General features: G+C 37.0%; 1 protein-coding gene across 1 annotated transcript in view; it reads right to left on the bottom strand.

Moving 5' to 3' along the window:
• IDO2 (indoleamine 2,3-dioxygenase 2) overlaps nucleotides 1–24,628 on the bottom strand; it is a 72,717-nt gene extending 48,089 nt beyond the window's left edge. The window contains exons 1-2 of the mRNA XM_039253405.1: nucleotides 24,458–24,628; nucleotides 1,290–1,385 (exon numbers count right to left, since the gene is read on the bottom strand). Coding sequence (XP_039109336.1) covers nucleotides 1,290–1,385; nucleotides 24,458–24,556 — 195 coding nt within the window. The 5' untranslated portion in view covers nucleotides 24,557–24,628. The remainder of the gene's footprint in view (nucleotides 1–1,289; nucleotides 1,386–24,457) is intronic.
• Between the last annotated feature and the right edge of the window lie 342 nt (nucleotides 24,629–24,970).

Here is a 24,970-nt window from a genome sequence, read left to right as displayed (position 1 = left end):
GAGCCTGAGGAAAGCCTGGTGCAGAGAATTATGTAGTTCACAAATTGAACCTTAACCTGTCCTTTTACATGCTATCCCAGACTCCACCTTGCTTCTATGCTCTGTTACTCTGACACGGGAGAGGGAGACTACAGAGGCCTCCCATTTGCTTTGGTTGAATGCTTGGCGTGCGTACCACAGACTCTGATAGAACTTGCTTGATATGATACACTTTTAAAAGTTTTATTCCATCTTTGGTACTTTCTTTTGCCATCTTCATAAATGTCGAAGACAGTCTCTTGCATCTCTTATAGGATTTCCAGTCTTGTGCCTGCACTTAACAAACATCTAGGAAGTATTTAAATGCATTAGTATTAATAGATACTAAATATGTTTAAGTCAGTGATGGAGACTTTGGGGGAATGGAAAACCTTTCTTGTATCTCTGAAACCACATGGTATTCCAAACAGATGGGATTAAAGATGATGGAGAGGAGACTAGATGGAAATATAAATATATATTGAGCACTGAAAAATGGCAGGAAATACAGAGCATTATTTCAAAGCCACGTAGTTCCTACAAGAATTCTATGAGACCAGAATTAGTCCACTTTTATAAATAAGGAAGCTGAATTACATGGGTGAAGTAATCTGTTTACAAGTTACATAGCTACTAAGTGATAAAACCAAGATTCAAACTCAGGTGTTTCCAAATCAAAGTCTACATTCTACTTGTTACATCTTTTTATTATTACTGTGGGGTAATGTTAGTACTCCCTGAACCAAGAAGTTTCACTGTTTCTTATTCATTCTTAGAAAATATTGCTCCTCTTATCAATTATTTCTGCAGACCTACCAATCCTGACTTTAAAACTCAGAAATTCTCTTGATTAAAATATTCTATAAGACACAGATGGTAAAATTAAGGCAGAGGATCACTGACCATGTGACATGCAATGAGGACACTGAGAATTTCTATGCTCATCCTTCTCCAGCTAGAACGTATCCATCAGCTTGCCTACAATTCCTGACCAGACAGCCTTCCTTCTTTAAGCAAATATTTGTTGAGGGCTTAATATGTTCCAGAAATTGTTTTGTGCAGACTCTGGAAATTTTAGGGAAATATATGTGTCATACGAAGAAGTAGTCATTCCACTCTTTAGGAAAGGTGAGATACCTTTGTTAGGAATCTCAATGGCAACATTTGGTGTCCCTGGGTCCTTTGACCCACTTTCACAGTGCTGAGAAAAAAGTGTGGGGATGAAAATAAGAAGGTGAGAAGAATTTAGAGAATAAAAAAATAAGATATACCTTGTTTACTTGAGCTTGAAGGTGGTGACTCTCAATCAAGTGAGGGAGTTTGTTAGCAATTTCCATCCAAGGCCTATAATGATCTGGAAGTTCTTTCTGCATTCAAAATAGAAACATCTCAGTATTTTTGACTCTCTGGGAAGCATAATCAGGGTAGTAACTACCTGATTTCAGATTTCAGTATCAAAGTAGAATTCAGGTCAGCTCAGTTGAACAAATACTGACAATTCACTGCATTCTGGGACTTATGCTAAGCACTGCAAACAGACAGATGACTGAAATACAATCCTTGGGAATAAGGAGTATATGGTCTAGTAAGGCAGAAAAAAAATGTAGTCAGGTATATCCCAATGCAATGTAATATGTTCAGTTACTGATGTCTGTATACGTTTAATAACTTGTAAAGAAGATGAAGTTGTTAATTCTGTCAGTGGTTGTGGCATATTAAAGGGAAGTATTTGTAGAAATATGAGAATTGAGGCCAGTATTAGAGTCTGAAAGTGACTTTGGTATGTGACAATTTGAAATTAGAAGTCAGTAAAAGAGAAGAGATAGTGGATAGAGATAACTCCTTGGAACTACAGACGATTCAGTGTTACTGGAATATAAGGCTCAAAAGAAAAGGTGATGGCAGATGAGAATAGAAAAATCATATCATATGTGCTTTTAACAAAGTACATAAGAATTTTCTTTTTATGTTGTGGGTGGAATGATTTGATTTGAATTTTAGACAGATACTTTTATTTATAAGATTTGAAGATATAAAGTCAGATTAGGAAGGCTTTGAAACACTATTTGAGGACTAAATTTAGTTAATGACAATGAATTTAAAAAGTAAAAGGCAAGCATTCAAGAAATATTTGGAAAGTAAAGTTAAAATGATGAGGTGATCAAATTTAGAGGTGGAGGCTAAAGGCATGATGACTTCTATCATCATTGCTTGTGTTGGACCCATGGGTTACCAAGTAAAATATAGGCTGAATTTCAGCAATCCTAACTCCATTCCAGGACATGGCACATTGTACCTATTACTGTAAGTAAACTTTTATTGGAATACAGCCACATTCATGTGTTTATATGTTGCCTAGGGTGCTTTCACAATACAGCAGCAGAGTTGGGTAGTTGCGACAGAAAAAAGATACGGTAAGCAAAACTCAAAGTACTTACTATTCGGCCCATTACAGAAAAAGTTTGCCATCTCCTGGTCTATCCCTATGCTCTGGGCTGGGCCTCCTTTTTCAGTGTATAAACTGTACAACTGAATGTTGTGTTTCTGGATTAAAAAGGAGAGGTCATAAAGATGATAGGCACGTTTATGAAATAGGTAACTGAATGAATTGATGGGAACACAATTTGAAACAAAAATGCAAGGGGATGTCAAGGTGAGTGCATAAAAATAGTGAATTTAATTTTTGATATATACAGCCTAAAATGTCTGTGGAATGTCAAGATATAGCCAGATATTGGGCATTTACAGTTTGAAGTTCAGGAAAAACTCATTAGAAATACATAGCTGGGAGGCATAACTACAGTTATGTAGTTCACATGTACTTCACATGTACTTCAAACCACAAGAGTATATAAATAAAGTCATTTGGGAGAAGTCACAAAGTGAAAGGAGAAGACCGAGATCAGCACACTGAGGAATTTGACAAGCCAGAAAGAGGATCTAAATCCAGCAATACAGATCAACAAGACGTTCAACAATTCAGAAGGGAATCCCCCTACAGAAGTCAAGACATTAGATTTCAGATAAGAAGGGAATTATCCAAGGGCACCTTGCCATTAAGTGTCTGACTTCAGCTCAGGTCATGATCTCACATTTCATGAGTTCAAGCCCGCATTGGGCTCTGTGCTGACAGCTCAGAGCCTGGAGCCTGCTTCAGATTCTGTGTCTCCCTCTCGCTCTCCCTCTCTTGCTCACCTTTGTAAGTATCTCTCTCTCTCAAAAATAAATACACATTAAAATTTAAATAAAAAGAAGGGCAACATCAGAAGGTCAAATGTATCACTGGAAAGTTAAAGAAAAACCAAGAAGAAGGGCCAAGATGGCAGAGTAGCCTGGAAGGATTATTGCCTCTCCAGTCCCTGAAATATAACTCGACCAATACCAAACCATGTTGCACACCTAAAAAAGTTGATTTGAGAATTAACACAACAATCTGCACAACTTGAACCAAAGACCTCAGCAGGTGTGTACAGAGTGTAGAGAGATGAACTTGGGGAGAGACAAGCTGCAGAGGGTAGAGAGCTGTTTTTGCTTGTGGAGAGGATGGAGACGGTGGGGAGAGTACAGTAAAGGCACCCCTCTCCCCAAAAGCAGCTGGAGAGAAAGAGGAAGAGTGGAAACAGCTGCAAGGGACTGAACAAAAAAGGGAGAAAAGAGAAATGAGAGGGTTTAAATTCCATTAAGAGTATAAACAGGGGGAACACCAGGTCTGAAACTCCACAGCCTAATATCTGGAGGAGCTCTGGTGGGAAGTGTGAAGCCCCAGGAGCAGAGAACAAGGTCTGAGGAGTTCTTGGGCCCCACAAGAAGAGGTGGTTCCCATGCTGAGAGGATGTTTGGTAGAGACTGTGCAGCTTCACCAAAGGCAAAGGTTCTAGAGGACCTAGAAAACACATTCACTGATGTTGGAAAGGTGAAGTCTGGTGTCAGATGTGTGTTGTGATTTATCATAATCCTTGAAATGCTACTGCTACATGATCATGTCAACATTTTCTGGAGCAGGCTGGCGCCCAGCCGCAGTTTCTGAACACATAGCATCACTGTCACACAAACATTCCAGGGGGCAGCCCGGCACCAACTATTGCTCCTCAAGACCCTTCCCCAGAGGGTCTGAGTCAGTCAAAGCTGTAGGACCCTCAGAATGAGGGATTTGAGATAAAATTTGGGAGAGAGGTGCCACCTGGTAAGTTGAGGATAGCATAGAAGCAGGGAGTGGACTGAAGCAGGAGAAAAGGAGGGGTGTTTGATTGCCTGGTAGAGAGAGCAAAGAATTCTGAAACTAGATATGGGATAGCTGGCTAATGTCATTTTATCCCCTTCTGTGCATGTACATAGACACCTACACATGCCACAACAGTCCGCCCCAGTAAACTGAGAGTGTCATTAGTGAGGCTAGAGACTACACCAAACCCTGTCAAACTGGCCAACCACACAATTGAGGAACACCACAGTCTTTCTGCCTGCTTAATTTAAAAGTGTTTCATAGTTTGACTTCTAGGGGAAACTGGATGTAATTTCAATCATATTTCATTCTGTTCACTGGTCCAGCTATTCAATTTTTTCTTTTTCTTTTCTTATTCTTGAATACATAAAGAGACAAAAATATTTTTATTTTTCATTTTTATAAAAAAGATTTTTCTTTTATTTTTTTCTACCATATTTTTTATTTTTTGTAAATTTTAAAAATTCTATTTCACTTTCATCATTTCATTTTATTCTATTTTGTTGTGTTCATTTAAAAAAATGTTTCCTTTTCCTTTTCCTTTTCCTTTTCTTTTCTTTCCCTTTTTTCTCTATTCTGTCAAGCTTCTTTCAATATCCAGACCAAAACACACCTAGGATCTAGCATCCTTTATTTGATTTTTTGGTGTTGTTTTAATTTTTTAATTTTATTATTTCCTTTACTTCCTTCAAAATGATGAAATGAAGGAATTCGCCCCAAAAGAAAGAATAGGAAGAAATGACTGCTGGAGACTTAATCAACACAGATACAAGCAAGATGTCTAAACCAGAATTTAGAATCATGATAATAAGAATACCAGCTGTGGTTGAAAAAGCACAGAATCCCTTTCTGCAGAGATAAAAGAAGTAAAATCTAGTAAGGATGAAATAAAAAATGCTATAACTGAGATGCCCTCTCGAATGATACCATAACAGCGAGGATGGATGAAGCAGAGCAGCAAATAAATGATATAAAAGACAAACTTATGTAGAAAAATGAAGCAGAATAAAAGAGGGAGACTAAGGCAAAAAAAAAATACATAAGAATTAGAGACTTATTAAAAATTCTGATAATAATATCAGAATAATAGGGGTCCTAAAAGATGAAGAGAGAGAAAAGGGGGTAGAATGTTTATGTGAGCAAGTCCTAGTGGAAAACTTTCTTAACCTAGAGAAAGACACAGACATCAAAATCCAGGGAGCATAGAGAACTCCCATTAGATTCAACAAAGACCAACCATCAACAAGGCATATCATAGTCAAATTCACAAAATACTTAGGCAAAGAAAGAATCAAGAAAGCAGCAAGGGAAAAAAAAGTCCTTAACTTACAAAGGAAGACAGATCAGGTTCACAGCAAATCTGTCTATGTAAACATGGCAGGCCAGAAGAGAGTGGCAGGATATAATCAATGTGCTGAATCAGAAAATATGCAGTCAAGAATTCTTTATCCAACAAGGATGTCATTCAAAATAGAAGGAGAGATAAAAGTTTCCCACGCAAACAAAAATTAAAGGAGTTTGTGACCACTAAACCAGCCCTGCAAGAAATCTTAAGGGGACTTTCAAAGGGGAAAAAAGATGAAAAAAAAAAAAAAAAGACCAAAAGCAACAAAGACTAGCAAGGACTAGAGGACAACACAGAAACTCCAACTCTATAAGCAACACAATGGCAACATTCACATTTTTCAGTACTCATTCCAAATGTCAATGGACTAAATGCTCTAATCAAAAGACATGGAGTAACAGAATGGATAAGAAAATAAGATTCATTTATGTGCTCTTTACAAGAGACCCACTTTAGACCTAAAAACACCTTCAGCTTGAAAATAAGGGGATGGAGAACCATTTAACATGCTAATTGTCGCCAAAAGAAAGCCGAGTGGCTATATTTATATCAGAGAATCTAGATTTTAAAGACTGTAACAAGAGATGAAGAAGGGTATTATATAATAATTAAGGGGTCTATTCACCAAGAAGATCTAACAATTGTAAACATTTATGCTCCAAATGTGAAAGCACGCAAATATATAAATTAATTAATCACAAACATACAGAAACTCATAGATGATAATACCATAATAGTAGAGGTCCTCAACACCTCACTTATAGCAATGATCAGACCATCTAAACAGAAAATCAACAAGGAAACAATATCTTTCAATAACACACTGGGCTAGATGGACTTAACAGATATATTCAGAATATTTCATCCTAAAGCAACAGAATACACATTCTTCTTGAGTGCACATGGAACATTCTCCAGAATAGATCACATACTGTGACACAAATCAGCCCTTCACAAGTATAAAGAGATCAAGATCATATGCGTATATTTTCAGACCACAATGCTATGAAACTCGAAATCAACCACAAGAAAAAATTTGGGAAGATAACAAGTACTTGGAGACTAAAGAACATCTTATTGAAGAATGAATGGGCTAACCACAAAGTTAAAGAGGAAATTAAAAAGTACATCAATGCCAATGAAAATAATAACACCACAACCCTCAAAAATCTCTAAGACTCAGCCAAGATGGTCATAAGAGGGAAGTATATAGCAATCTAGACCTTCCTACAGACAGAATAAAGGTTTTAGATACACAACCTTACCTTACACCTTAAAGAGCTGGAAAAAGTAAAGCAAATAAAACCCCAACCCAGCAGAAGACAGGAAATAATAAAAATTAGAGCAGAACTCAATGCTATTGAAACCAAAAACAAACAAACAAAAACAGTAGAACAGATAAATGAAACCAAGAGCTGGTTCTTGGAAATAATTAACTAAATTGATAAACCCCTAGTCAGTTTGATCAAAAAGAAACAAGGAAAAGACCTAAATAAATAAAATCAAGAATAAAAGAGGAGAGATCACAACCAAAACTGCAGAAATACAAACAATAATAAGAGAATATTATGAGCAATTATATGCCAATAAAGTGGGCAATCTGGAAGAAATGGACAAATTCCTAGAAATATCTAAACTACCAAAACTGAAACAAGAAGAAATAGAAAATATGAACAGATCCATAACCAGTAAACAAATAAAATTAATAATAAAAAAAAAAAATCTCCCAAAAAATAGGAGTCCAGGGCTGATGGCTTTTCAGGAGAATTCTACCAAATATTTAAAGAAGAGTTAATACCTATTCTTTTGAAGCTGTTCTAAAAAATAGAAATGGAAGGAAAATTTCCAAACTCATTCTATGAAGCAGCATTACCTTGATTTCAAAACCAGACAAAGTCCAATTGTAGGAGAACTACAGACCAATTTTCCTGATGAACATTGATGCAAAAATCCTCAACAAGATATTAGCCAATTGGGTCAAACAATATATTAAAAGAATATATTAAAAGAATTATTCACCATGACCAAGTGGGATTTATACCTGGGATGCAGGGTTGATTCAATATCCACAAAACAATCAGTATGATATGTCACATCAATAAAGGAAAGGATAAGAACCACAAGATCCTCTCAATAGACATTCAGAAAGCCTTTGACAAAATACAGCACCCTTTCTTGACAAAAACCCTCAAGAAAGTAAGGATAGAAGGATCATACCTCAAGATCATAAAAATCATATATGAAAGACTCACCACTAATATCATCTTCAATGGGGAAAAACTGAGAGCTCTCCCTCTAAGTCAAGAACAAGACAGGGATGTCCACTCTCACCACTGCTATTCACCATAGTATTGGAAGCCTTAGCCTCAGCAATCAGACTACAACAATAAATAAAAGGCATCCAAATTGGCAAGGAGGAGGTAAGACTTTCACTCTTCACAGAGGACATGATACTATATATGGAAAACCTAAAAGATTACACACACACACACACACACACACACACACACACACCCCTGCTAGAACTGATCCATGAATTCAGCAAAGTTGCAGGATATAAATCGCTGCACAGAAATCTGTTGCATTCCTATACACTAATAATGAACCAACAGAAACAGAAATCAAGGAATCAATCCCCATTTATAATTGCACCAAAAACCATAAAATACCTAGGAATAAACCTAACCAAATAGGTGAAAAATCTATACACTGAAAACTATAGAAAGCTTGTGAAAGAAACTGAAGAAGACACAAAAAAATGGAAAAATATTCCATGCTCCTGGAATGGAAGAACAAATATTGTTAAAATCTCGATATTATCCAGAGAAATCTACATATTCAATGCAATTCCTATCAAAACAACACTAGCATTCTTCACGGAGCTTGAACAAGAATCTTAAAATTGTATGAAACTACAAAAGAACCTGAATAGCCAAAGAAATCCTGATAAAGAAAACCAAAGCTGGAGGCATCACAATCCTGGATTTCAAGATGTATTATAAAGCTGTAATCATCAAGACAGTATGTTACTGGCACAAAAACAGATACGCAGATCAATGGAACAGAATAGAGAACCCCAAAATGTCGGAGGCCTGCTCCGGCCGGGGTCTAGGGGTCCTTAAAGGATGGACGGTGTCGGCGAGGGAGGGATGAGAGAGGCCCGAGATTCTTTCTGGTCACCAGGCAGACATCTCTGCTCTGACTGGGGCTCAACTTTATTTTATAATTAAGTGTTTGGGGGATGGCACAGAGGTGGCATTTGCCTTAGACAATGATTTCTGATGACAATCTTCTTTGATATGTATGAATTTCCCGGAACATAGATTTGTAGAAGACTCATGCATAACCTTTTTTTTTTTTTTTTTAATTTATTTCTAGGAGAGAGAGAGAGAGACAGCGTGAGCAGGGGAGAATAAGAGAGAGAGGGAGACACAGACTCTGAAATAGGCTCCAGGCTCTGAGCTGGCAGTCAGGACAGAGCCCTATGAGGGGCTCGAACCCACGAACCGCGAGATCATGACCTAAGCGAAAGTCGGACGCTTAACCGACTAAGCCACCCAGGCGCCCCAACATAACCTTTATCAATAGTGATTGAGGTAGGGGATTTAGATGCTTATCTTATGGAGAAGGAAGGTATCTTTAGCATACAAGACAAAGTTTTTAGCATAAAAAGGGTGAAGTTACTTCTTTTGTCGGCAGGGGTCAATAGCTTGTTTGTTTAAGGTGGAAGTATCAGGAAAAACAGGTCTTTCAGGAAACACCTCTGCTCCCATAATCACAAAAGAAGTTCCTCAATAGGTTCCTTCACAGGGAGCAATCAGCATATTCAGGGCCAGAAAATGCTCCAAGCAGAAACAAGTGGGTGGGGGTGGATATCCGTCCTTAACTCTAAATTAGGCTCTTTGTCTCAGGGCCAGACTCAATTGTAACTCCTGTTCATAGCCCCCTTTATTATGTAAGTCTTGGATCTGCAAGGCCCATAGGAAGAGCTCAATGTTTTCATCCTCAATGTTTTCATCTGAAGCCTCTTTTGAAAAGACAGGAATATGCTTTTCCTTATGAGCAATCTGTGTGGGGAATATCGGTCTGAGCTGGAATATTGTGAGGCCTGGTCAATACCAGCAGCCTCATTTCCAACATGAGCCAGTAGGAGCAGAAGGAGATGCCAGTTTTCGTTTCTCCTGGCAGGAGCTATGCAAATGCTACCATTTCCTCGCTGTGACTGTCATCCCGTGAGGCCAGTGTGGCTCCCAGCACCATAATGGACCCACAAATGTATGGCCAACTCATCTCTAACAAAGTAGAAAAGAATATTCAATGGAATAAAGACAGTCTTTTCAGCAAGTAGTGCTGGGGAAACTGGACAGTGACATGTAGAAAAATGAACCTGGACCACTTTCTTAAACCATCCATAAAAATAAACTCAAAATGGATAAAAGACCTAAATGTAAGACAGCAAGCCATCAAAATCCTAGAAGATGAAGCAGGCAAAAACTTCTTTGACCTTGGCCACAGAAACTTCTTACTCATCACATCTCCAGAGGCAAGGGAATCAAAAACAAAAAGGAACTATTATGACCACATCAAAATAAAAAGCTTCTGCACAGCAAAGGAAACAATCAGCAAAACTAAAAGGCAACTGACGGAATGGCAGAAGATATTTGCAAACGACATATCAGATAAAGGGTTAGTATCCAAAATCTACAAAGAACTTATCAAACTCAACACCCAAAAAATAAATAATCCAGTGAAGAAATGGGCAAAAGACATGAAAAGAGACTTCTATGAAGAAGACATGCAGATGGCTGACAGACACATGAAAAGATGCTCAACATCACTCATCATCAGGGAAATACAAATTAAAACTACAATAAGATACCTCACACCAGTCAGGATGGCCAAAATTTACACAGGCAACAACAGATGTTGGCAAGGATACAGAGAAAGGGAAACCTTTTTGCACTGTTGGTGGGAATGCAAAGTGGTTCAGCCACTCTGGAAAACAGTATGGAGATTCCTCAAAAAATTAAAAATAGAACTACCCTATGACCCAGCAATTGCACTACTAGGTATTTATCCAAGGATACAGGTGTGCTGTTTCTAAGGGGCACACGCACCCCAATGTTTATAGGAGCACTATTGACAACAGTCAAAGTATGGAATGAGCCCAAATGTCCATTGACAGTTGAATAGATAAAGAAGTGGTATATATATACACATACATACACATACAATGGAGTGTTACTCAGCAATCAAAAAGAATGCATTTGCAACTGTGTGGATGAACTAGAGTATATTAGGCTAAACCAAATTAGTCTGAGAAAGACAAATATTATATGACTTCACTTAGATGAGGACTTTAAGATGCAAAACAGATGAACATAAGGGAAGGGAAGCAGAATTAATATAAAAACAAGGAAGGGGACAAAACATAAGAGATTCCTAAATACAGAGAGTTGCTGGAGGGGTTGTGGATAGACGGATGGGATAAATGGGTAAGAAGTATTAAGGAAGACACTTGTTGAGATGAGCATTGGGTGTTACAGATAGGAAATGAATCACTGGAATTTACTCCTGAAATCATTATTACACTATATGTTAACTAACATGGATGTAAACAAACAAGCAAGCAAGCAAATGAGCAAACAAGCAAATAAGAAAGTTAAAGACTGTCCTCCTTGACAGAAATTAAGTAGTTACTCATATATATCGGTCTTATATATATATGGCATAGGGATTTATGTCAGAGTCAAGGAAGCAGGGTTTGAGATTTAGCGCATTGAGGAAGTGAGAACAGAGAGACCAAAAGCATAAATTTCTGTTCTTAGGAGAGCCACAGGGCATTAGCAAGGGGGCATTTGGGTCCGAGAGCTATCTCAGTTTTCAGATGAGAACCTTGAGCACTTTAGTCTCGTACTCCAAGAGCTAGAGATTGAAGATAAAGGACAGACAGGAGTAAGTGCAGGCAAAATGTCACAGAGGAAGGGAAGAAGGGGACTAAGAGCCCAAAAGGAGCATCTGACTTTGGAGTGATAGAAGGAGAAAGTCTGGGTTTTGAGGGAATTTGTTTTATATGAACTTAATTTCTCACCAAATGGTAGTGAAAATCAGGTTCTGTGACTTGAAGAAAGGGATTGGTGTTAAATTAATTATAGAGGGGAGAAGAAACAGGAAAGTCAACATAAAAACACAAATACAAACAATACAACATGTTACGATGTATTATATTATGTATATTATACTATGCTAAAATAATTTATAAGACCCAGCCCAGTTTGGAAAGTGTAAGTAGGGAGAGGTATAGAACTGTAAGCTGTGTTCTTGTCTGATACATTAAAGAAAAAAGTTTCACATTATTTCCACACAGGAGAAATAAGGGAATACTTTTCTTTTTATATTTCTATGTTGAGAATGACCTTTCCTGGTCAGAAAAAATCCATCTCTTTGTGTGCTTTCTATTTGTTTTCATTTCCTCACTCCCTTACTCTTTTAAGGCTAAAGATAGTCCTTTTTCACTTGGCACCATGACTACTATCATCATTCCCAGCATAACTGTGCAAGCATATGTAATTCTGGGTTTAATTTAATATGTAACACATACAGGGATTATGTGAGGTAATACTCATAGCAGCTGTAGTTTCATACTTGGCCACGAGATTTCATATTTGTGTTAGGTTTCCACTTCAGCGAAATCTTACCATATCAAAAAATGTTGGAAGAGGGATTCCCTTTGGTGTTTAATCCTCTAATTAGGCAATACCTGTTGCAGTTCGAGTTTATTTTACATTATTCATCTTCATATTTTGGAGGGCATGAGGTTTGCATTCATCGATATACATAGAGGGGAACTAAACTTCTTGGTCCAATATGAACTATAAAATTGATGAGATCCATGGTTCTTCATTGTGAGGTGGATGGTATTAAGAGTCACTGTACTTCTATTCAGCTTGTAAATGCCCCCGTCTCTTTTTTCTCCTCTCTCCCTTCCAAGGATAAAGAAATGATAGATTTTCTTTCATACATTCAACTCTCACATTGATTAAGAGTAAGTCCAGGTGCTTCACCAGGAATGGCTAGGTTTCTACCTATCTTTGAATTTACAGCGCTGGTGTTTAAAGACAGTTTCAAGGGATGAGACCCTCTGTACTTTTCTTATTTGAAAAATCAGTGGTAGGAGCAGTGAAGAAAATTTCATGGAATACATTTCTGCAATAGCACATTTCTGAAATCATAAGTGACTTGATTCAGGTGGTCATTCTTTGCTGTACACAAGCAGATAGAAATGCATCTGTTATAGAAGTGAGAGAAGCTGTATGCTTTTTAAACCTTTTACAAATACTCAGCATATAAACTTGCATTTGAGCTTGCCAGTATTTTCTTGTTGTTAATGTGTGTTCTTTCTCAAGGTTTCTAAAGTGTGCAGTGAATAACTCAAGAAGACCAGTTTCTTTTGGATTCCTTATATTATTTATTTAATTATATATTACTTGAGTCCATTCTAACATTGCAAATATTACCATAAATGAGTAAAAGTAAAATTGGTCTTCTGAAAATGTGTCCTGTGTTTTTAAGTTCCATAAATATACATTCATTTTCATGGAAACTCAGTATCGTTTCTAAACCAGAAGTTTGTTTTTTTTTTCTTGTGCTAACAATGCTATATGGACAACTAAAGGAGGGTTCTTTTCTGCTTAAAAATATATAATTATTGGATTTCTAGGTACATTAAAAATAAACTATGGTTTCAAACTGAAATCAATCAATCAATCAATCCTGTATGATATTCCAGTATTCTATTAATAGATGTTACAAACTGTTTTTCATTTTTCACTATTAACAAATCTGAAACAGTCACCCATATACATTATTTGTGTATGTTTTCTTTTATTAGGACAAATTTCTAAAAGTGAATTGGTTTGATTAAAGATTCTGCCAATGAGAGAGTTAAAAATTACCTCTTGATTTTCTCACAGAAAAATAACATGAATTCATAATTGTAATCATAGTATGTGATATGTAATTGCAGTCCCAGCTTATTTAAGGTTTTAGGAACACTGAGCATTACCAAACTTTTTTTGTTTTGTTTTGCTTTTAACATAAGAAGTGTATTATATTATTGCATTAAAATTCTATAATTGTTTTAATACTTAATGAACTTATTAAAATAACTTCCCAGGAAATATACAAATGATGATTAAAAATACCATCAATGTTTATGGCAAAACAATCAAAAAGCACAAAATTTATAAGATAGAAAGTAAAATTTCCCTAATTCTCATCCTCCTATCTAACAATGACACCCCATGCAAATTTCTTGTGTGGTTTTCCAGAAATTGTATATGCTATCAAACAATTGTATACATTTAAAATATCATGATTATTAATTAGTTTGAGTATCTTTCCATATGGTTTGATCATTACATTTCGTGTGCTCATGTGAAATAGCCATTCACAAAAGGATAGTCGAATGAACTAATATTTTCATTTATGCCATTGGGCTTTACATTATGCTTTGAAAGTTCTTCCCATCCCAACAATATTTCCTTTAGGACCTTTCTAGTTTAACTGTTGATCCTTATATCTTGACCCCGTCTACATTTGTGTTGTACATGTTATGAGTTAGAACATAGTATTCCATTTCCATCTTGAAATAGAGCCCAGAGATGTTGGATGAGTTTCCAACTTCCTGAGGTCACACATCTGGTCAGCGGCTGTGTCAAACCTCTTCTGATTCAGAGTTCAGTGTACTTAATACCTCCTCAGAGTAAACACATGGAGAATAGCAGGTAGAGGAGGATGGAAGATGGGTGCAACTGGGTAGAAATTTGAAAGAAACTTTGCTTGTGTTTCTTTCTCTTCTTCTAATAATTAGATGATCCAGAAGTGGGGGGCAAAATGATTAAATTTTTGGCCTTTCTTCCTTTGTGAAGACCCATTTCCTATTTTATGTTATTCTTTTGCTAGACTTTCACATCTGTCACAGTATAATTTTCAAAAAGTTAAAAATTTACTCATACAAATATAGAATGTATGTCCAAAATATATTTGGCTCATTAATAAGAAAATCAGCAAGATGGCAAAGTTGGTTCAAAAACACTTGTTAAACTAGGTATTTATAGAGTTTTTTTTTTTAAAAAGGACATGAAATCCAATTACTGCATGGTTAATAATAACCATAATCCAGTTAATGTCCTATAGGGCAGTACAATCATAACTTTAAGGTTATATCTTCTACTCACCAGAATTCAAAGGTTTTTTTTTTTTTTTTTATACAAACATCTTCAAGTTAATATGTAACTTCACAGATTGGGCCATAATCAATAGTATGTAGCATAGCAAACAAAGGGACATTCCCTGGATGATTACATAATACTAAGGTGAGACTGTTCAAGCTCCAGAATTGTATTAAATGAACACAAAGCTATCCTTTTCCTATATTATGGATAATTTTTCTTAACACTTTTATAATATGAAATAGAATAGGCTTTTAAAATAAACTACTTTATAGAAATGATAAAATCTTTGTTAGATTAGCACTTTGGTTCATTGAAACTTCTGGTTAAGAAAATAACACAGAAAGTTTAAAAATAAAAGTCTGAGTAGAAATAAACCAGGAAAATGTCAACAAATTTAAGTGACAATATTATCATAAAAATTAGAATTTAACCTATCAGAGATTAGAGTTTAAAACAGATGGTCTTTAGTGAAATAAAAGATTTAAATTTCAGTGGAAAAAACTCACCTGATATTGCAGTAAAGTGAAGTGAGGGGAAAGAAAAACCAGGTGGCTTTGAAGAGATAGATGGGCAGCATGAGGGGCCTCATAAGCTACATTAAAATATTTGGTTTTGTTCTAAAGGACAGTGAGAGAGTTTTAAAGAGGAGAGTGATGTGCTTGGATTTTTGTTTCAAAGAGTCATTTTGACTGCTCTACAGAGAGTTGTATAGCTGGGCAAACGTGGAAATGAGACAGCCTAGAAGGCACAACCCAGGGGGAAATGATGGTGGATTGTCGTAGAGTGGATAGCTAGGAGATACGTTTCAGAGACATAAAGCTGAATCCACTCATTCTCAAATGAATCATTTGTGAATAGTGAAGATTACTGTGAGGCTAGTACCAAGGTACAGGCCTCGTACCAAGTGGACATTTACTAAATAGTAATAACTACTATTATATTTTTTGTACAAATATCTTCAATATGTAACTTCAAAAACTCAACTCTTAATGAATATAGGAGAATGGCATAAACATATTTTGCGAATACATTTGAAAATCTGAATTCAGTCCCCATTTGGAAAACTAAAAGAGCACTTTTTAAATGTAGAAGTAGGAAACAAATAAAACAATAGGCATAGAAAAAACGGAAATTTTTTTCAAAAACTTACTACCTAAAATTTCTTTAGGCTCAAGAATTGTAATATATTTTCTGTACCAGAGCATATTAAAAATGAGACAGCGTCTTGGGGCACCTTGGTGACTTAATCGGTTAAGCATCCGACTTTCGCTTAGGTCATGATCTCATGGTTTGTGGGTTCGGGCCCCGCGTCAGGCTCTGTCCTGACTGCCAGCTCAGAGCCTGGAGCCTGTTTCAGTCTGTGACTCCCTCTCTCTCTGACCCTCCCCTGCTCACGCTGTCTCTCTCTCTCTCCTAGAAATAAATAAAATATTAAAAAAAAATTAAAAATGAGACAGCGTCTAATTCATCTTATTAAGATAATATAATCTCAGGAGCAGCCCTTGAAAGAATGATACTACTCTTATTTATGAATAAAAAAGGATAATCCTTAAAGAAAATATTATCAAATTGAATTCAATAGTTTGTTACAAGACTAATCAATTTTGAGCATTGCTGTTAGTATAGTTTAACATTAGAAGATTATTATGGGAATTCAAACTGGTGCAGCCCCTCTGGAAAACAGTGTGGAGATTCCTCAGGAAACTAACAACAGAACTCCCCTATGACCCAGCAATAGCACTGCTAGGAATTTACCCAAGGGATACAGAAATGCTGAGGCATAGGAGCACCTGTACCCCAATGTTCATAGCAGCACTCAACAATAGCTAAAACATGGAAAGAGCCTAAGTGTCCATCAACGGACGAATGGATCAAGAAGATGTGGTGTATCTATACCATGGAATACTACATGGCAATGAGAAACAATGAAATCTGACCATGTGTAGCAACATGGATAGAACTTGAGGGTGTTATGCTGAGTGAAATAAGTCAGGCAAAGAAGTACAAATATCATATGTTTGCACGTATAGGAGGATTAGGGGGAACTTAACTGAGGACCATGGGGGAGAAGAAGAGAGGAAATGGTGGGGGGGGGAAGGGAGATAGGCAAACCATGAGAGACTCTTGAATACTGAGAAACAAACTGAGGACTGATGGATGCGGGGGGGAGGGGGAGATGGGCATGGAGGGGGGCACTTCTGGGGATCTGGGGATGAGCACTGGGTGTTATATGGAAACCAACTTAACAATAAACTATTTAAAAAAAAAAAAAAAAAAAAAGAACAGATTCCAACCAAACTCAGTTAAAAAAAAATAAAAAAAAATTTAAAAAATTTAAAAAAAAGATTATTATGTAGGGGGCGCCTGGGTGGCTCAGTTGGTTAAACATCTGATCTCAGGTCATGATCTCACCGTTCATGAGTTCGAGCCCCACTTCAGGCTCTGAGCTTGGAGCCTTCTTCATATCCTGTGTCTCCCTCTCTTCCCTCTCCTCCCCTGCTCACACTCTGTCTCTTTCTCAAAAATAAGTAAACATTAAAAAAATTTTAAAAGAAAGAAAATTATGATGCATGAAATTAGGAAAACCTAGAAAAAGAATATAAAAGATGTTTGAAGAGAATATTTTCATAAACTGTTGGAGGATATACTGATTTGAGACTGAAGCTGTGTAGCTATGGATAGCAGTTCCCCCAGAAAGCAATTTGCCTTCTCTGGCCCCTCTCTCCACCTAGAAAGGGAGCACAGTCATTTCCCATAATCAACACTAGATAAATAATAGACTATAGCTTTTAATTGGCACTAAGCTAATTAGTCACTAGAGCACTCAAATCTTTTGTTGGTCTCCTATTGTATTCTAAGCATCTATCTAAGTGCCCTTAAATGTAGGGCATTTTGTCACTCACAAAATTGAAACAATGAATAATATGCTAGTGAAAAAAAATTGAGAGAATGAATAGTAAACCCAGAGAGGGTCATTAACTTTACACTAGAGAGAGGGAGAGACAAAGAGAGAGAGAGAGAGGGAGACAAAGAGAACAAACAGTTGGAGGTTAGAAAGAATGATGAGAAAGGGTTCTAAATTAGCTAATGTTGACAAGGTATTTTCAGGGACAAAGTAGTGAATTTTTGTACAAACAGTTTGGTTTGAATTAAAACATCAAGGGTGAAATAGACACAAAAGTTTTATGTATCAGTTTTATTTATAGTGAGAGAAAATTGTAATTGACCAATATGACCAATGTCATTTAAATTTCAGTGTTATATCATGCAAATGGCATTTGATGCAACCATTAAAATTATATTATTAACACTGACTAATTTCAGGCAAAAATTTATGGTATCAAGATAAACACGCAGAGAACAAGTTTGGATATGCAATAGGATTACAACTTTACGACTCTGCAAACATACACATATACACACACACAATCGCATTCCTGGACATACACATTCTTTGGTAAATTACCCTCAGATTTCAAAAGTATTTTAATTCTATCGTGGAGCCATGAATAATCAGTTTCAAACATGTTTAAAATTTTTGATATTTATTTAATATGCTTCTATTAATTTAGTAATAAAATAGCCATATTTAGAATATTTTTCATAAAATCATTCATTGAGGCTAATGACAAGCCTGTATACCTCAGTAGTTCCCCAATTCATAAAAATTAACAATAAACAGTAAAAATAAATGTGAAGTAAAATATCAAACATTGGATTGTCAATTTATGGGACTTATTAACCTGAGATTAAATATAATGAAAAGATTTTGATCAATTATAAAGATGTTATTTTTTTTTTAATTTTAACACTGATTTATTTTTTGAGAGAGAGAGAGAGCCAGAACATGAGCGGGAGAGGGCCAGAGAGAGAAGACACAGAACCTGAAGCAGGCTCCAGGTTCTGAGCTGTCAGCACAGAACCTGATGTGGGGCTTGAACCCACAATCACGAGATCATGACCTTAGCTGAAGTCAGACACTTAACCGACTGAGCCACTCAGATGCCCCTAAAGATGTTATTAAAAAGAGTTGGGAGGTATTCAGGGTAATCATGTTTCAAAATCAAATTAACACACATAGTTTGATAAATATTGGCATAATATTGTATGAAATGGGGTTATTCTATTTCAAATTGGTCACGATTTAGAAATTTGGGGCTTTATGGTCATAACTTATCTTGTTGTCAGTAAGACCCATGACCTGAACTGGTCTAGAATTGAGTTCTAGACTCAAACTAGAGTGTCAAAATTAGAAGGGGTTTTACAGAGAAGTCATATCTAACGTTTACTGATTTCTCACTTTGATCCTTGTAGCATACCCATAAAGTGTTATTCTCACATAGGAAAAATACGGTTCAAAGAGATTAAATATAACTTGTTAGTTTTAAAACTTATGATAAGACTTTCAGCTGGAATTCAAACTCAAATCAGTATCTACTACAGAATCTGATTATGCCATTAATCAGAATTTGTCTTATCGACTATGCACTATTCTTTAACTAGAATGGTCCCAAGAGAAGAGACATCACAGGGCATCTGGGTGGCTCAGGCAGTTGAGCATCTGATCCTTGACTGAGCCCTGCTTAGCGTGGAGCCTGCTTAGGATTCTCTCTCTCTCTCCTCTGCAACCCCCCCCCCCCACTCATGCACATGCACACACTGTCTCTCTCTCTAAAATAAAACAATAAGAAGATGAAGACACATCATGAACCCCAAAGAATAATTTCCTGAGGATCCAAAGACTTCAGTTGGAAAAAGTGAAGAAAGAAACTAAAATCTGATTTTATGGCATTATCTTTCTATTGCAAATTATCATCACAACATGAAATTTTTGTTTTTTATTTTTAGTCAGAGAATAAAAACACAAAATTAAATTTCTTGGTACTTATACACTTTAAAGAGTATGTTCTTGGTCCTTCTCCCTCTTCCTACTGCAAAGGCCACAGTCTCAGAAACAGTCTAGCATATCCTTTTGAATTCATGTAGAAGAGGCTCCTTTCCCATGTGACTCTGGTTACATAATTACTCCCCATACTATGCTTTCTCATATTCTAACTTTCCTCTGACCTGAAAGTTACGATTTTAGCAGAAGATGTGCCTTTTCTTCAGAATATCGAGGTCATGCTGATGAATATGAGCTATTATGCTGACAAAACTGGTCAATGATATTTAACTGTCCCTATGGCTTGTTGACCATTTGATATCTTGAATTCAACATTTCATTGTCTTTAGCCTCCCGTACTTGTGTGGTCAGATTCGGGAGTGTTAGGAGAATTGTACTTCTGATTGCTCAGGCCCTTCCCTCCCTCTAACTCTCTATCTTTTCATCTTACTCCCTATGGTGTATTGAATGTATGCTTCCTCCAAAAGGCAAAAAAGAAAAAGAGAGGGAGGGAGGGAGGGAGGGAGGGAGGGAGGGAGGAAGGAAGATCTTGGAAACTATAAATGTGACTTCATTTGGAAAAAGTCTCTTTTTTGGTGTAGCTTAGTTAGTGACTGATTGCAAGATGATATCATCTCAGATTAGTGTGGCTCTGATAACAAGTGTCCTTAGAAGATAGAGATAAGAGAGAGAAGACACAACCACCGAGAAGACCACCTGAAGATGGACTCAGAGAGTGGAGTTAGGCTGCCATGAAAATGGAATGGCTGGACCCCCAAGTTGAAGGGAGAGGCGAGTGAGGATCCTCCTGTAGAGCGTTTGGAGGGAAACTGAGCCTGCGAACACCCTGAATTCAGACTTCTCTTCAGCTTTCTGCAAGAATCAATTTCTGTTGTTTTAAGCCACCAAAACTGTGGTAATTTTGTTACAGCAGACCTAGCAGACTAATAAGTTCCCTGAGCCTTATTTTGAGTGAAATTAGCAGATTTGTGTTTCCTCATTATATCATTCTTTCTTAGGATCTGTCAGCTCATCTCCTCATGTTGTTCCATGAGGAGAGTTGTCCTGCATGAGAAAACTCTAAGTGGTTTCATTGTTTAAAATTCCACTTTCCGGAATTTCTTTTCTTCGCTATTTCTGCTCCTCCCATTTTCTTATCTCTCTCTGCCCATTTCCCCTTTGGCTTTACTCAACTTGCTTGGTTTCTTAAAATTTGGCACAGAAATCTACACATCATCCAACCTCCCTACCCCCAAACACATTTTCCTTTATTAATCTACATTAACTATTATGAAATCTGATCTCTTTGTCTCTATCTCTACTTTATCACTATCACTGCCTCAAATCCTCCTTCAATATGATCAGGCATGTCCCATATACTAGGAGAGGTGGGAATAATTTCTCAGGGAAATATCTGGATATTCCCTACTTACAACTTCTGTCTGCAAACTACAGACTCCAATGCTACAAAATACTACTGAAGCAATTATTTTTCTACTCTTTCTAAGCATCTGGAGCCCACTGCTTCTTTTCCTTTTTTTTTTTTTTTTTTAGTTATAAATTTATTTTGAGAGAGGGAGAGAGAAAATGAGAAAGAGAGGGGCAGCAAGAGCGAGAAAGAGAGAGAGCGTCAAGCAGACTCCAAATTGTCAGCACAGAGCCCAATGAGGGGCTCGAACTCACAACCTATGAGATCATGACCTGAGCCAAAACCAGCAGTTGGATGCTTAATTAATTAAGCCACCCAGCTGCCCCTGGAGTCCACTGCTTCTATCAAGGGCTTTGGATTTCTACAGGAGAGGGTATATGTATCTCTTTGTCCTAAGTAGCCACTTGATTGTTATAAAGAATACACTTCCCAGTGTCCCCATGACCATTGGTATCATTCCTTTTTCTGTTGCTCCATGGCACACTTAAAATTTCCTTTTTTCTTTGTTTTTGCATTTAAATGGCCTTCAACCTCTACTCAGAGTTTCTTGTAGCCATGACGCCTTTATTCCTATAGTCAGCCTCTCAAGTGTAGACTCTCATCTCTGACCTGAACCTGCACTGTCCTCAAGGCATTTTATGATTTTCAAGCACCAAATCATTTAGGCTAGATATTCAGAATTAACTGTTGGGTTGGGGTTCTGGCATCATTATTTTTTAAAGTTCCCTGTGTGCTTTTGGTGTACAGTTCAGCAGCTGCTGCTTGATCCTACCCAGCGCTTAACAGTCTTTTGGGAAAATATTCGAATGCTCGTTGCATTATATTATTTGCAGATGTGTGAAATCTAAACTCAAGCCTAACATTGGAAATCTTAGTTCCACGCCAATCTAATCTCCAACTATCATGTATATAGACTCCTCTTTTCCTGCCAAACTGACTTCCTTGTATTCTTTATGTCTAAAGAAAAATGACTTCCCACGTCTTCCCACCTAAACTCACAAACATACACACAGGACACATGATCTGGCAAAGGATTTTTGTGGCAAATTTATGGACATGGGTCTGACAGGTATACATTTTCTACACTGAAATGTTAGACCCTGGAAATGTTTGAGAGTGGATAAAAAACAGTGGGGTAGAGCTCTGAAAACCCACCCAGGCCCCTCCCCTAAAGCCAGAATATTCTCTTATTCATTAGCTTGACTGTTTTCTGGAGAGAGACTTTGAAGTAAATATGTATAGTAAGCAACTAAGCTTGCTGAAAGAACATCTTTGGGTCAGAGGACGTGAAGAAACAGTTCTCCCATCACTTGCCTTTAAACTAAAGGAATTGCAAAACTTATTTGAGTCCTTAGCAAAGTTAGTAACAGACATTACCCAACTTGTGATCAGTTTCAACACTGCTAGCTGGCTGTGTAACAGACAACAGAACCCCTTCTGATGAATGAAGCAACTACGGGGTGGATTCTGATGAAAAGTTTCTTCTCCCACCTCTTCCCAGAAATAGAGATGTTTAAAAATTTCATACCCATGAGAGGAAACTAAAATAAAACTGAAACACAGAATCGCATTTTCAGGAATCTGGCATAGGACTATTATAAAGTAGGCCCAGTTTGTCAGGGAGTATTTTTATAATAAGCTCAGCAATGGAAAAATTCTTCTTGATTAACCAAATCACAAGACAGACATGATCTGGCTCAGAACCAATCACAAGCACTTAAAACTGTTATTGTTTCTCATCTAGTGTTCTTATTTATAAAAAAAAAGAAAGAAAAGAAAAGAAACAAGGAGGGGAGTTCAATCATTGTGGCTCTATAAAGTTAGATACTTTATGTTATCATTTTTCCTCTGCTCAGTGTAAATATTTAACTTCAATAAGAACATGTTGACCTATTGGTTTTACTTTCCTTGTGTACCAGGGATGATGGGAATATTCCCGAATCAAGTTTTACACACAGAATGAGCCCTGGATTCAGCATCCGAAGAACTGTTTCGAGTCCCTATACTGGATTTATTAAAGTGTTTCATGTTCCACAGCAATCCAGAGGGAGTGGAACCAGGTTTCCACCCACTGCCTGTGAACACTGAGGGTCAAGCAATGCTTCACTTATACAGGGTTACAAGATTTAGTAAGTGCAAGTCACTAACACGTTCTGGTTTGCCCGGGGCTTTCCTGCTTTAGCCCTGAAAGTCTAACATCTTGGCAACCCTTTCAAGTCGCTGGCAAATACAGGTCCATGGTCACCCTAGTGGCAGTCAGAGATTACAATCTGTCTCTGGGCTACAACCCTACTCTCCGTAACACCCTGAAGTTATTACTTGTAATGCTCAAGTTACTTGTAGATTTGTGACTTGTTCTCTCAACTAACAGCTCTACAGAGAGCTTTTGGGACCAGGGAATGAATGGGATCTTCATCTGTATTCCTCTAATAACAATAGAAAATAAATAAGCATTAGAGTAGGTAGTCAATAAAAGGTCATTGAATTCCAGAGCATTTTTTATTTGTAGTTAAAGACAAATTAAGCCTATGGGGATGGGGGAAGAATTGGATCTATTAAGTCATCACAATAACAGCCCTATTTGACCCCTAGATTCTCACCTGAGTAGTTTTGGCCCTTATCAATGATGTAGTAGAACAAAGATGTTAGCAGTGCTGAGTACTTGCTCTGCTTTTTGACATTAATATGACTTTGGCAAGCCACTTCTTGTGTACTTCAGCTAGCTTCAATGTAAAGCCAGGAAGCTGGGATTAGATGGCTTCTAAGAACTCTTACAGTCTTAACATGGTAGGCTTTGAACCACAACGAGTAAACAATGCTAATAAGGGTTAACTGAAGAAACAGACTTGCATTAGAAGCTGTGCCTTCCATATCACAAATAGGTATTGTTAGTTCTCAAGGGTTCCTTCCCTTGAGACATTCTCAGCAATGTGTGTGAATATCTAGCTCTTCCTACCAACACCGAAAGCACCCACGGTCTTTTGTGTTCTTTCTGCTCTCCTACTAGCAAGTGAAGATAAACTGATTTGCTCCCTTACTTGATCTCTATCTAAATTCTGCCTTTCCCTTGGTAACCCAGATTTGCTAATAAGTTTACTAGACTGAGAGACAAACTATTAAAAACAACCACCATTAAAACATCCCGTTTGAACGTAGGTGTCACTTTTCTTTCGTTCATAATTCCATGTTGAGTCATTTGTAACATTTTTCTCAGGTATTTATATTGCGTATCCCCTAATGACCACATAAATTAAGCATATAAAAGAATGAACGGATCAGCATCCCAAGAAACCTATTCTGTCCTGGTCCAAGGCTCTATACTTACCAGAGGATTTGGAAGGAGAAAGCCATACTCTTCAGAAATATGAAATCTTCCTAAAGATAATAATGGTATCGTCTTCAAATTCTGACTTTGAGGCTCCATAATTTTGTCTGAAGTATCTGCACTGAAGCCCGTTCTGAATGACAAATACTCCAAATGTATCAAAGACCCAGCTTAAGGGAGCTTCAGGATGGCATCTTCTTGCTGCGATTAATTCTGCAGTGTCTCAGCAACAGAGGAGAACCTTGATCTGAGGTTGAATTCCAGAATGCCATGAACTTTTTCTGACACAAGGCTGTTTAAACAATTAGAGACTGCTGATTTAAAAAAAAAAACAAAAACAGGCAAACAGAATCACAGAAGAAAAAATATCTCCTTTCTTTTCACACACATGTAGTAAGAGAAGATTGGTTTTAAAGACTGGTTTTAAATCCAAAGACAAATTTGCTCTCCTTCAGAAAAGGGGAAATGAACTAAAACTTCGGTCATGGTTGATTACAAATATCCTGACAGTAA

The sequence above is a fragment of the Hyaena hyaena genome, unplaced genomic scaffold, assembly GCF_003009895.1.
Source record: "Hyaena hyaena isolate Hyena2069 unplaced genomic scaffold, ASM300989v1 scaffold_446, whole genome shotgun sequence".
Classification (NCBI taxonomy): domain Eukaryota; kingdom Metazoa; phylum Chordata; class Mammalia; order Carnivora; family Hyaenidae; genus Hyaena; species Hyaena hyaena.
This window is presented reverse-complemented; position numbering and strand designations above follow the sequence as displayed.